A 13,472-nucleotide genomic window follows, 5' to 3' on the forward strand; every position below is an offset into this window, starting at 1 on the left:
CTGCTTCACGTGTTTTCAACGCTCTGTCAGCGAAATGGTTTGGGATTTGATGGGGTGGAGGCAAGATGAGCTGATGTCTAATAGACAAAAACACGTCTTTATCTCGCTCAAGGACAGCAAACATGAGTTAAGCCAGTTTAAGAAAAAAAAATCAGCCTCGGAGTCTAGCTACGATCACGTTGTGCAAAGATTCTCAACAAGAAAAATATTTGTTTTACACTTTTTTTCTTTTATATACGAGAGACCTTTTGATTTTTGCTGCTCAGTTGGCACAGCTAAACCTGGAATATGTGGGATTTAAAGTCTGTGCTGTATCTAATGAAAATCTTTGATGAAACACACTGAGTGGTGCTTAAAGGGCCTAAGCATTTCAAACATCTAATAAAGGGATGGTCTGTTAGTTTACTAGTTAAACAGTAGCAGAAATGGGCATACAGGCATGTGGTGGATGCTGCCGTCCCACCCCCTTCCCTCAGCTCAAGGCCTGGACACCTGGTATGCCCCTGAGGTCCCAAGTAACAATGAATAGCTGTTTAAAAGGGACAGATAAGCCTTTATTCGTCGTTCTCCTGGAGCACCTTTTCGTCTGCGTGGCTCTCTCTCTAACCAAACCATCACTGCAGGAATGTTGTTTTTATTGATTTCCATTGTCTGGACAAAGATGAAATAAATCACAGCTTTGTAGCCTAGAAGAACAGATGCTCTTCCACATTTTTTCCCCCTCCGGTTTAAGTGTGAGAGCTTTCTGACTCTTGTCACATGTTGCCATATTAAAAGAAAAAATCAACTCAGCTTTCATTTTGTTCATGTGGGTGGAGTTATTCTATTTTTAATTATTTGTTTCATGTTCTTTTTTTTCTTTTTTGGTTGCTGTGATATGATTCTTCAGAAAGCTCTGGTTGAAATTTATACTGAGTGTGAATACCTTTAAATGTAAAGTATACTGTGCTGCCATCTACTGGTCATTTTCACTCATTCCCCAAATTAACTTATATTATCTAGAAAATGAAATTAAAGAAGCTATGATACAGCCGAAGAAAAAAAAAAAACAATCAAATAAATAAAAGAGGCATATTTATTAAAATAGAGGATATTAAATAAACTGATTTAAATAGTTACAGAAGGAGGAAAGAATTCCCCAAATTGCAATGATAATAGTGATAATAGTGATATATCAATGCTAATAATAAGAATATCACCAAACAATTCATTAATCAAACTTTAAATGTGACACAAGTTACTTTAAAAGGGATGAACAAAATAAATACAGTTATATTTGATAAACTGGATGATTACTTAAAACTAAACAACAATTACAGCTAAAAACTACTTCCTAAAATGGTCAATAAGTCAATCAATAAAAAATAAGCATAGATAAATCAGTACCTGTTAAAGTGTAAACAGTTAAAATCTTGTGTATATAATAATTGCCTATGATTATATGAAAATAATTAAATATATAATTAAATATGCATTGATGGTTAAATGGAACAATAAAACGACTACATATGATGATAATAATGGTAATAAATACATGATTAGGTTTGGGATATTTGATTTTCATGCTCTTCAGAGCACATCGTTCACATCTGGAGCAACACATGTCTAGCCTATTTAAAGAGTTGATTTACTTCCTCCCTTCATGAAGCCCCCACCCAGTGACCATTCTTGACACGATCCCCGCTGGAAGAGCTCTCAGATGTCTCTGTCGCCTTCTTTTGGTCCACCCTCCGCCATTTCCCTTGGTCCCCTCGCTCCTTCCCACATCAGACCTCGCTAAGCCCAGAATGAGAAATCTGGGGTTAGAATTCCCAGAGCGTGATGAAGAAGGTGCTCGCCTGCAATTCATATCCGATTCATTAACATTTATTTGGGCTTATATCATTTCTGGGCGTAAGATTATGTTCTCAGGAGAAGTAGGCCAGATCAGACAGCTGGTTCCTGTCTTCTTCAGAGGGTCCCAGTGGGCCGCTGCAACACCACAGAAATGAGCTCTCCTCCATGCTGCGTGCCTCCATATTAGCTCAAACTGAGTATGAATCCACTATGTTTTACAAAGCAATAAAAAAGGCCAAATTAGGTTAGAGCATTAAACTGACTCCGTGTGGGTTTTTATATTTCATTTATGATGTGCAGTGGAGGAATTAATGTATTTTTTAATGCTCTCTCTCTTCTCGTAACCAGCTGTATCTCCAGCTGTATAACACCTCATGTCTCACGTGTGAACGTGTGTGTTTTTTCTGCTCAGTTGGACGACCCGTCAGTATTCCCTGCCGTGATCGTGGAGCAGGTGCCTACAGCTGACCTGCTTCAGGTCTACTCGGGCCTCGAGTCCGACGAGGTGACTAATGGCATCATGGTGGACACAACTCTCAGCGTGGTGGAGGGACCGTCCATCCTGTCAGAAGGAGTGGATCTCTCAGGTAAAGAAACTGTTGTAACAATCTGCCCTCAGCTAGGTTACTCCCTTTATTTTACTCGTTTTTAATCCAGAACCAGGTATTTTTTCCCCCTTGTTTTTAGAGAAAGGGCTTTAAATTGTTAGGCTGCTTAACTCTAATCAATGACATATTCAGGCACTAAAAAGACTTGTCAAAAGTATGACTAATATAGATGGATTGTGTCAGTTAAATGCTTTATTTGGTTTCCTTATTCTTTTGGATATACCCTGCACAATAAGGTGTTATATTAAGGAAGGACTAATAACAAAATTAAAAAAAATCAGTACCAGGCCAAAGGAAAACTTTATAAGACCTTCAAAAAGGTCTTACAAAGCCCCATTTAACAGATTACTAGGAAATATGTCTCCTTGGAATCCAAATCTAAAATAATAGCCTTGTTTTTTTTTATCTAATCAAATTTTTGTATAGTTCTGTAATCAAAATAAACTTTTTAATGGTTATGTCTCCCACTCCAGACGGCAACAGATGCTATCAAGAGTTTATGAAAACTGCCAGTAAGTCTTGCACATCACTGTGGAGAAATATTGTCCTACTCTTCTGTGTAGATTTTTGTTGAATTCACTCAGACTGAATGTTAATCAACCTGAAGAAGGTAAAGGTCCTACCACAGCATAACAGCTGGAAGTAAATCCATTCTTTATTTAGCCATTCCAAAATAAACTAGATTTGTTTTTTCTTTAGTGATTTAAAGGAGGAGTGGCTCATACGCTTTTTATATCTATTCTGTCATATTAAACCAAGTTGAGTACAAACTGAAAAGTGAACATTAATCTTCAGGATTATCTGTTAGAGAGCATAATTTACTACCAAGTGTTTTTTTTTTATTTATCTTTTGTCAACTAAATGAGTTGGATCTTTTGTTTTTTATTTGGTCAACAGTTAATTTGTAACAACGGCATTTTTGTCAGAAACATTCATCTCAACTGATGGTTGATTAGTAGAAATGAAGCCAACTTTTGTGGTTCAATACATTCAAATCATGATTTGGAAAGAGGGCTATTTCTTTATACTTACAGCACTATGTCGGTTTGGATAGTTTATTTCAGTCAATAAATCAGATCCTCTTCTTTTTATAGAGAGAATAGACAACCTTATTGTCATTACGCTGTCGCCAGTACAAAGCAATGCAATTCACTCTCTGCATTTAACCCATCCCCTTGGGGAGCAGTCGACTGCCATTGTGCGGCATCCGGGGAGCAGTGTGGGGTTAAAGGTCCTGCTCAGGGACCCAGAGTAAACCTCTGGGATCCAAGCCCAATGCCCAAACCACTAGGCCACCCCTAACCCTTCATTATAGTTGAATCATTAACATCATCTGAGGGAATATGTAAGGGGGTAAATTTTCTGTATAAAAGCTAAATTATTATATTTTTTGATAACTGTCTTTTTGAAAAACTGATGTCAAGTGTTTTTATATCTAACACATGAAGCTTCCAATCAGTCCAGCCAAATCAAAGTAATAAAAATCAATGACAAGAATTTCCCATCAGTTTTAACTCTGATACATTTTGTCTTCCGGTTCACAGAAACAAGAGGTTCCCGCGCTGACGACAGCATGGAGACAAACGAAGCAGCTGCCGCTCTGCTCAACATGGAGTCTCCAAATAACATCTTGGATGAGAAGCGAATGAGTGAGTTTGTTTGTGTTGATCACTCTGCTTTGAGTAAAAACAACAAAAACAACCAATGCATTGTTTTTGAAAGACGGAACTCAAAGGTTATTATCAGCATTTGTGTTTGCCTTCGCTGTTGGTGCAGTTCACACCTACAACCATCTGCTGGAGTCAGAGATGACGTACACTCCTCTCAGGCCTGACCAGATGGACAACGTTGCTCTTGACATGTCGTTGGATGAAGACACCTCTTCCATGGATGAGATTCCTCAAAAGTGTCCCTTAAAACCTCAGAAAAAAAACAAAGGTAACACGTTTGCCCTTCTTCTCAGACTTATTAGAGAAAAGGAACAATTTGTAATAGTAGAAGGTGATTACATGATGGCCCTCAACCTCCTAATATGTCGCCTCTCAAACTGAATCACAGTGCGAAAGCCCCGGGTAGTGCGTCCCTGCTCTCCAATTACAACCCCTAACCTGCCACTCAGGAAGAAGAGCAAAGAGGGCAAAGGTAAGCCTTACCAACTAGTCCACTTTTCAGTAATGAGCCAATAAAAATCAAGGTCTCTCCTCCTCTTGTGATCACTCTGATTTCTCTGGTGGAGCAGGCAAAGCTGCTCTCAGCCCCTGCGGTCCAGCTCAGTTGAATCTGAGCGAGTTAATGGATGAGGGGATCTCGGGGTGTTGTGTTTCTCTGGGAAACAGGAGTGATTGCAGGCTGGAGGGCACGCTGATGCTTTACAGATAGAGGCAGGGCAGTGCCGCTTTGTTTGGACAATTCAACACCACACAAAAGAGGAAGGGGCTTGGGACGTCGGGTTCAGCCCCACACGTATACATCAATCTGTCACACAGTTTGGGATTCGGGTGACTGTTGGGAGTGCTGCTGTTTTTAAACCCTGCCCGCCACAGCGCCTGGCAAATGAGAGTAATCTACTGTCGGGCTTGCTATAATTAATTTCCTTTCAAACCGACATGCGCACATGTGTCTGTAACAACAATAATTAATCCTTTGACTCCATGGTGGCCATATACAAACTGAACAAATAAATGAATAGTAGTGCTGATCGAAGGCTTGAATTTCTGCCTGGATGTTGAAACTGTGACTCAAAATTAGCCTCCTTAATTTGCAGGCAACACCATCTACCTTTGGGAATTCCTCCTGGCTTTGCTGCAGGATAAAAACACCTGTCCCAAATACATCAAGTGGACACAGCGTGAAAAAGGCATCTTTAAGCTGGTGGACTCCAAGGCTGTTTCAAAGCTTTGGGGCAAGCACAAGAACAAGCCAGACATGAACTATGAGACCATGGGGAGGGCTCTCAGGTAAGAGCAGAATACCAATGAGCCACATCTTCCAAAGTGACATTATCATGTATGCGTTCACTCATCCAGCATTTAACCTTGAAGACACCATTTCCACAGATATGTTCTTATTAACACACTGGAACGGTGCTTTAAATTTTGATGAGACTCGTTAAACTTTAATCTTGGTAATGTCAATAATTGGTTGAACGAACTCTTGCGTACTTCCTCCCTTAGGTACTACTATCAAAGAGGCATCCTTGCCAAAGTGGAAGGGCAGCGTCTGGTCTATCAGTTTAAAGAGATGCCACCTGACCTGGTGGTGATTGAGGATGAGGAGCCTGGATCTGACGCCAACGCTGGGTACGAGAACCAGAGATCTTCCAACGGGCGGGGGGTCGTCCGTGGAGGATCTAAAAGCCACGGCAGGTCTCAGGGTGGACATCACGTGTCTTTGAAACCAATGAAGAAAGAACCCAGAGATGAGTATGTGTACCAGGAGGCTGATGGAGGACAGTCTGAGCAGCTGCTGAACTCCATTCATGTTTTACAAGAGAACCAGGCGCAAAGTGTTCAAGATGCAGCACAGGCCGTGAGGTAGGAGACTCACAAACTAGATATTCTTTTTATCAACATAAAAATTATCCTTCAGCTTTTAATTAATTTTACTCTAATAGTGCTTCCAGTTTATTAAAAAGGGCCCACATGTGTAACTTAACCTCATAGCACATCACCCTGCATGATGCTGCTACATGGTGGTGGCAGCATCTTTACCTTAGGACAGATAAGGTAAAGTGGTGGCACTTTACCTTAGGACAGATAAGCTGGTCAGAGTTAAACACATGATGATCTCAGGTTTGAGGCTCCAAAAAGCTCAAGACTTTTAACAGCTCCGATCCCAAAACCCTCAAAGTGATTTATGCTAATGATGTTTTACAGACCTTTAAACGTTGCTCATGTTTTTCTTGTTGGAAGGATACTTGCAAAGAAATAAGTAGTATTATTTACATTGGAAATTAAATTGCTTTTGCTGAGTCCGTATTCATGTCATTTGAAAATAAATGCGGGCTGTTACACGAGAGATATGTTTGACATGGTTCATGATATGCACCAAGCTTTAGATGCCACAGTTTCAGCTCAAAGTGTCATAAAAGATGTTTGAAACTGGTGAAACATAATTAGGTGAATCTTGTGTTTGTTTTCTTTGTTGCTTTCTTAAGGACCTGGCTGTGTTTACATTAAACTTCATTTCCAAAATGAAATGTAATTGTAGCACTGAAAGTCTGAGTAGTCAAATAGAATTTTAAATTGAAAGGGAAACATTTGAAAACAAATGAGTTCAATTTCAAAGCAATTAATTCACTTCCAATTTACTGAGATTCATTGCATATTTAGTTGCAAATGAGGCAAATACAGATTCAGTGGAAATTCAGCCTCTGATGGCACAAGTTCCTGTCCTCAGGTACAGTGAACTGTCTGATATCAACATTAAGTGACATTAGAGGCCATTGCTTTACAGGTTTCACTCAGAGTTCAAGATTCTTAGATAAAAATCATTGGTGGAGCACCTCCTCCAACCTTTATTTTCTGTAAATAACACAGATGATGTTTAGCGATGATGGTTTAATTTATTTGCCTGAACTCCTATGAGATTTGTGAGATTAGTTTGGACAGAGGTGGGTAAAGTACTCAAAAATTGTACTTACAGTACCGTTACAGTAGCACTACTTCACCTTTTTTTTCCTGTACAAAAAAAAAAAAGGTAAAAAAGTACAAAGGATCATAAAATTGCATTCAATGCTTGGAAATGATTCAATCAGACCGATGAATTCTGGTATTTTAAAGATAAAAAAATACAAATAAATAAAATGATTACCAACAACAATAAAATAAAACATTTTACTCACAGTTTAATATTATTAATTCAATACAATACAATATTACTGAATTAAACAATAATATTACTGAATATTATTACTGAATTAAAAATAAAAAGTGGAGTACTGTAAAGCTCCCATAAGTATGACCTTTACTTATGCAAATGTTGCTAAATGTACCTCATTTCTACCCACCTCTGGTTGTAGAAGTCATCTTTGGCCATGAATCCTCCTGAAGAAGGCGTTCGCTTTTTACTCAGTGACAAAATATTTGCTGTTTATCCTAAACTAAGACACCAAGAAAGTCAGCTACTATGTGTCAGATAAGAAGTTAAGAACCCCTAACAATACCTGATTTCAAAATATGGTAACTGTCCCTTTAATATGATAGGTAAATGATAAGTGCACTATTCACCACTCAATAATATCTTTGCTTTATGTTATATATATATACCGGTATAAACATTTCAAGCAGCGTTAGCTTCCTTTTCTAAACTGCAGTGTCTGTTTTTATATAGTGTTGTTTGCTGTGTATTGTATGAGTCATTATTGCATGTGTAGCCTCCACTGCCTGCATTAGTAATTTACTCTCTTCCTCTGATGTCTGCAAACTGGAAACAGCTCTGCAGTTTGGCACTGTGAACAAAAGAATTATTTTTACAGTAGACACATTTGTGCTGTTGTTTTTTTAGTTGTTTTTTTTATTTTTTTATGATGAGGACATTATGTCTTATTTGTACCGTATCATTGTGATATCTTGGTAAAATGTTTTCATAAGGGTTTAATTAAGCTGTAAAAAATGCTTTAAATTTTTAAAGCTTGGACAGATAATTTGGTTTTATTTATCGGACACGATAGTTTAGTTTAGAAAAGGGTTTAGTGTTAAAATAGTATGTGGGTATAAAAATAATCAAGAGCACAGAATATGTCATTCACAAATTGCATTAAATCCCTTAACAGTTGGAATAACTGCCATTTAAAGAGTAGGCCCCCCTGAAATGTTTGAAAAAAGGTTTCCCTTCTCAATCTCTAATCTTTGTTGGTTATTTATCTGTGTATAGAAAATAAGAAAGTAGGTATAAAAAGAATAGCTGAATAAAACCCAAGCCCTAATTAGTCTCCTCCCTCCCTATTTTCTCAGCGGTGAGATGTTTGAGTGTTGACCTGCACAACCTGATTTAAGTCACCCCACAGCATTTGGATAAGATCCAGACCCGGGTTTAGACTAGGCCTATACAGAACTTTTTATCTCTCTCCTCAGCCACTTCCTGTTTGATTTAATGATATATTTCAGGGTCATTGTTATGATGCAGCGCCCTGCTAGATTTTTTATATTTAGTTGATACCAACCAGATGATTCCTTCATGAATTCTGGTCCCGTTGACATAAATTTTGCTATAATTTAGTTTGGTCTCCTTTTTAGGTCCAGTAATGACACTTTTTTTTATAGACTTCTTTTAGCATCCTACAGCCTGCTTTAAAGTTGTACTCCTTTGGAGGGGTGGGAGCTATGCAGCTTGTTAGTTATTCAGAACATGTTGCACTTGTTGAATATTTTCCGAACAGTGGAATTTAAATTCTTCTGAGCACAGTTTTAAAAGGAGAAGCACTCTCGACAGCTGTTAAGAGTCTTCTTTCTAAAGGCTTCAGAAAGCTCTCTTGATCTGTCCATGTGTTTGCTCTCACTTCAACAGTCTGGAGTACACCGACCTGAATATCTAAGGTTTAAAGGGCAAAATGCTGTGTAATAATGATTCATCAACTGCTCTTGGCATGTTAGGCCTGTGTATGGCTTACAGCCGTCGGAATAAATATGGTGGTGTCCTAAATTTGTATTCCATGTCAGACATTACTACTTTTTATGTAGATACTTTTTCTGTTTAAATGGTTTTATCTTGAGAATTTACAAAAATCTTTGTTTATTTATATTTATCATATTCACTATTATTGATAATATTTATCATATAATAACTCATTATCAATTACAGATAAAAATTAAAAATCCGTTTGTCCAAAAAAAGTTGGATTTTGTACGGTGTTCCCATTTTTTTACATGACTGTTTTTAAGAAGATAATGGAAAAAATAAAAACCGACTGAAATCTGTTTGATTAGATATTCAGAATTTTTGTTGTTTTGTCTTTTCAGGACCATCAGCAGTCCAGTGTCAGTACCGATGGTGCTGACATCCTCCGGCTCGCTTCAGTCTGTCCCCCTCACTGTTCTGGCCAACGGCGACTCCAGCCACTCCTCTCCACCTCGGGTTATTCTCCACACCGTCCCCTCCACAACAGCAGGTGGGAAAGATGTGCTCACCATCCAGACGGCTTCTCTCACAGGCGGCTCCGGCAGCCTGCAGGACGGCCTCCCGCAGCAGCTTCTGGTCACCAATCTGGGCTCCTCTTCCATTTCTTCTGCTGCCTCCTCCTGCACCTCTCCTCCAGGAGTCATTAGTTCTGCCACCTCCAGCCTCAACGGTCTCCCCCGCCTCGTCACCATCAACACCACCGGTGGCCAGACCATGGTGGCGCAGCAGCCTGGCACCGTAATAGCCACAGTACTTAAATCCAGCGATTTCTCTGCGCTGCAGGTCAAAGAGGAGATGCTAGACTCCAGCTACTTCCAGTCGATGGTGAACGGCGATCCATCACTGGCCGCACACACATTCGAGAAGGAAGAGATGGAGGCAGGGGAGGCAGAGCTGCAGTATCGGACTGTGATCATCGATACCAGTCAAAGCCTTGCCCAAGGGGCTGCAAGTGAAACTTTAATAAATGGACATTACTCCCAGAGCAGCAGCCCCGGCGAGGGTTTGACCCCCGTGGAGGAGTTGGAGGTGCGCGGGGAGATGTCCCTGCAGCCTGAGCAGGGAATCAAAAGCCTGCAGGAGCTACCGCTGTCTGTTCAGTTGCCTGCAAACTTTATCCAGATAAAAACAGAGCCTGCAGAGGCTTAGAGCTGCAGGACTCTTACTCACAAAGTGAACCAAAAAGATTGAATTTATTGTGACCACAGACTCGATATTTTCTTCCCCTCCTCTACGCTCTGATTAAATTAATTATCAGAAGTCGGGAATTAACATGCTGTTAATTCCTATCTTCAAAGTTGGTCAGTTCAGCCTCAGGATTTATTGTTTACTCACATGTTATGTGACTATGTGCCTAATTTCAAAAATCTAGGGAATGATTTGTTTTTTTAAGAAGTTAGCTTTAAGAAAAAGGATAATTCCCACACATGTATATGCACAAAAAGCACGAAAAAATCTGGGATTCCTGTCTGCAAATAAAAAAGTGCCAGTCAATTTTTTTTTCTTAATAACATTAGATCTCATTGGACTAATGTTAGAAAAGGACCACGCAACAAACCAAAAACAAGGACTGAATGCCAAACACTGCGACAAAAAGGGACACCTGAAGAGCCGCTGGTCTCCTTTAACTGCTTGAATGTTTTTGAGGGAAGCTGGTTGTCACGGTTGTGATCAATCTATGGAAATAAAGAATAGTGATCTCATGAGTTTAAGTACAGAGTGCCTTATGAGACGTTTGGAGGAAGAATAACATTATTTTAATACAGACAAGAAGTTAAAATTCATTTATTTTGACACAAACAGAGAAGGTGTGCATATACTCTGTATCAGCCCTTGCATAAGAACATTGTGTTACTGTTTAAAAGGGCATTTTCTGTGTGGAGCTGCAGACTGGAAGGTACAGCAAGAAAGAGAAGAACAGAACCTGCAGAATAAAAGTAATTTTTGTCCATTTCTCCCTCTGAAGCTCCAAGGTTTAAATCCTGTTCATGTAAAACAATATATATATGAACCTATAAATATATATATATATGTATACTGTATGTAGACGTATAATATGCAATTGAAATTCAATTTTAAGGCCACAAGAAATTTATTTATTTTAATTCCTAAATTCTGTAAAGAAAAGGCACATTTGTATTCTTTTTACATGTAAACCTGAGGGAAGATAAAACAAGATACCAGGAAGCTTGTGATATATTTTTTTTTGTATAGTATTCAATATAATCAGCTTTGTTTTTGTTTAAGTTCTGTTCTGAAATGCTCAGTGCAGCGTCATTATTCTGCTGCTGTGAATATATCGGTTATATTTCTGTTTTGAACATTTACAGAATGAGCTTTTATTTCCCCCCACTCTTCAGTGGATGTACCTCTCTCTCCTGTTTTCTAACTGTCATGCAGGCGAGGCTATTGCTTAAAAACTTTTGGATTTTGTTTTGCATAAAGTATCAAATCTATAAGTTAATACCGAATTTTTGCTTGAAATCTAATGTTTCTAAAGTGGTTAGAAACGGAAATGGCACCGTGTTCTGCTCTCTTTCCTCTTTTCTCCTCCTCTCCCCTGTCCTGGTGTCTCTGATCTGTTGAAGTTTGTGCCTTCTTCCTATTTCTTTGACCTGTTTGGTTAAGAACCCCAGGCCAGCCATCTGACTTACTCCCTTGTTTCTGTGTAGGGGATGAAGCCATATTGATCCTGAGTGGTATCAGAGCTAAATCGCTTGTATTTTCCTGGCTGGCTGTAGCTGCTGAGTGAGGGACTCTTAAACTAACTGACCTCCATCCTCAGCGTAAGAGTTAAAGGCTGCTTTACAACCTTTACAACAGCCAAAGAGCTCCGCATTCTGCAGGCACTCTGAATGTAAGACATGCTGTCGCAACTGTTTTGACAATCAATAAATACACTGGGTTATATTTGCATTAAATTTTAGACTTTCTGTTAGGATTTTCTTCATATATATATATTCTTATATCCAGTCTTTTCTAAAGCACTGTTGTCTGAATCGTTGAGGTATGTCCACTGCATTTTGTTTTGTTGCATCTTTTGTCTTGGGTGTCGATGGCCTTCTTTTATGCAGAACTTAGACTAGATTTTTCAGAAAAAGTCAATATGCAAATTAAAAAGAAAATCTTCTCTCTATATATTTGCTGTTGTTTTTTTTTGTTTTGTTGTTGTTGTTTTTTTCCTAGAGCATTAATTTAAAAAAGATGTCATCCCAAGCTAAAATATCACACCAGATGTTGCTGAAAAATAAAAAGCGAACACCAGATTAAACTAGGAAACAAATAGTGGTTACCGAGTGTTTCATCGGTTTCCGCTGTCAACATAATGAAACCGTTTCTGCCTTGAAAACTGAGTGGTATTGTGGGGCTGCTTCAGCTTTGGGGGACATTTGATCGCATGGCATTTAAAAGAGAAAGTAAAGGCTGTGGTAGGAAACTGGATTGGAGCCATTAGGAGTCCGGAGACTGATTGGACTGTACTTAGGAGCACTGTTGCTTCTCTGGTTGCTGTGGGTGGTTGAATACATTAGCATGTGACATGCCCGGAGCTGAAGACAGCCGCGTCTGTCAGCACAGCTTGCATAGTGAAACGAGAGTGAGTGTGTATGTGTGCTAATACTGTTTGGTGAAAGGAAAGGTGACACTGATTCATTTGCAGAATGGTAATGTTTGATATGTGTGGAAGTTCACAGCTGCATAGCTGCTTTCCCATCGTCAGTTCTGACCTTCCTGGGAAGAATTCGCACAATTGGAGCTTTAATCTAAGAACTGAAACCATCTTAGATATATTTTCTAGCCTTCCTGATGTTGATTGTAATAGTTTCTTTTTTATTATTATTATTATAATCAGAGCAGAGTAGATAACACATTGTGTGAAAGCTTAACAAACTTTGACATCTTTTATTAGCTTTTTGCAGCCAGCCTTCTATGGTTGTATGTATTCCATTTTTTCTAATTTGCATAGATATTTGTATGGCTCATATATTAAAAGCTGCGAATGGAGGGGCTGTGGTTCCTGGACAAGTCCTGATTCCTGTCTATTTACAATCAATACAGAATTGGATGGAGGAGTTTATATCTTACATTAATATGTCTATGTTCATTTGTATTTTAAAGGTTTATTCTATAAAAGCTTTCATACAATACTATACAACCAATAAACACGCTGCTTTGACTACATAAGTTAGATCTGGACCTTAAATCTAGGCTTCATGGAGAGAGAAAGATTATATGAACAGAGCAAAAAACTCTTCAGGTGTCCTTTGTGTAGCTTTTAGCAACTAGGGGCGCTAGACGTGTAATTTCCAGACTTAGTGCCCCTGAAGGCCTCTGCATCTCTCCATCATTGCAAAATTAAACAGTGTCTCCGTCTTTTGGAATTTGATATCAGACCATTTTGGACCATCGGAT

The 13,472-nt window shown here is 38.9% G+C and overlaps 1 protein-coding gene across 5 annotated transcripts in view; it reads left to right on the forward strand.

Annotated features, from left to right (window-relative positions):
• Nucleotides 1-12,241, forward strand: part of LOC107093734 (ETS-related transcription factor Elf-1-like) — a 58,109-nt gene extending 45,868 nt beyond the window's left edge. For 2 of the 5 annotated variants that reach the window (XM_015388972.1, XM_015388962.1), the window contains exons 3-10: nucleotides 2,249-2,423; nucleotides 2,918-2,956; nucleotides 3,989-4,093; nucleotides 4,212-4,382; nucleotides 4,503-4,586; nucleotides 5,209-5,401; nucleotides 5,618-5,977; nucleotides 9,404-12,241. In XM_015388972.1, the coding sequence (XP_015244458.1) occupies nucleotides 2,249-2,423; nucleotides 2,918-2,956; nucleotides 3,989-4,093; nucleotides 4,212-4,382; nucleotides 4,503-4,586; nucleotides 5,209-5,401; nucleotides 5,618-5,977; nucleotides 9,404-10,211 (1,935 nt within the window). In that variant the 3' untranslated portion in view covers nucleotides 10,212-12,241. The remainder of the gene's footprint in view (nucleotides 1-2,248; nucleotides 2,424-2,917; nucleotides 2,957-3,988; nucleotides 4,094-4,211; nucleotides 4,383-4,502; nucleotides 4,587-5,208; nucleotides 5,402-5,617; nucleotides 5,978-9,403) is intronic. The other 3 variants (XM_015388982.1, XM_015388990.1, XM_015388998.1) reach the window with 3 other exon arrangements.
• The last annotated feature ends 1,231 nt before the right edge of the window (nucleotides 12,242-13,472 follow it).

The sequence above is a fragment of the Cyprinodon variegatus genome, unplaced genomic scaffold, assembly GCF_000732505.1.
Source record: "Cyprinodon variegatus isolate N-32 unplaced genomic scaffold, C_variegatus-1.0 Scaffold19, whole genome shotgun sequence".
Classification (NCBI taxonomy): Eukaryota; Metazoa; Chordata; class Actinopteri; order Cyprinodontiformes; family Cyprinodontidae; genus Cyprinodon; species Cyprinodon variegatus.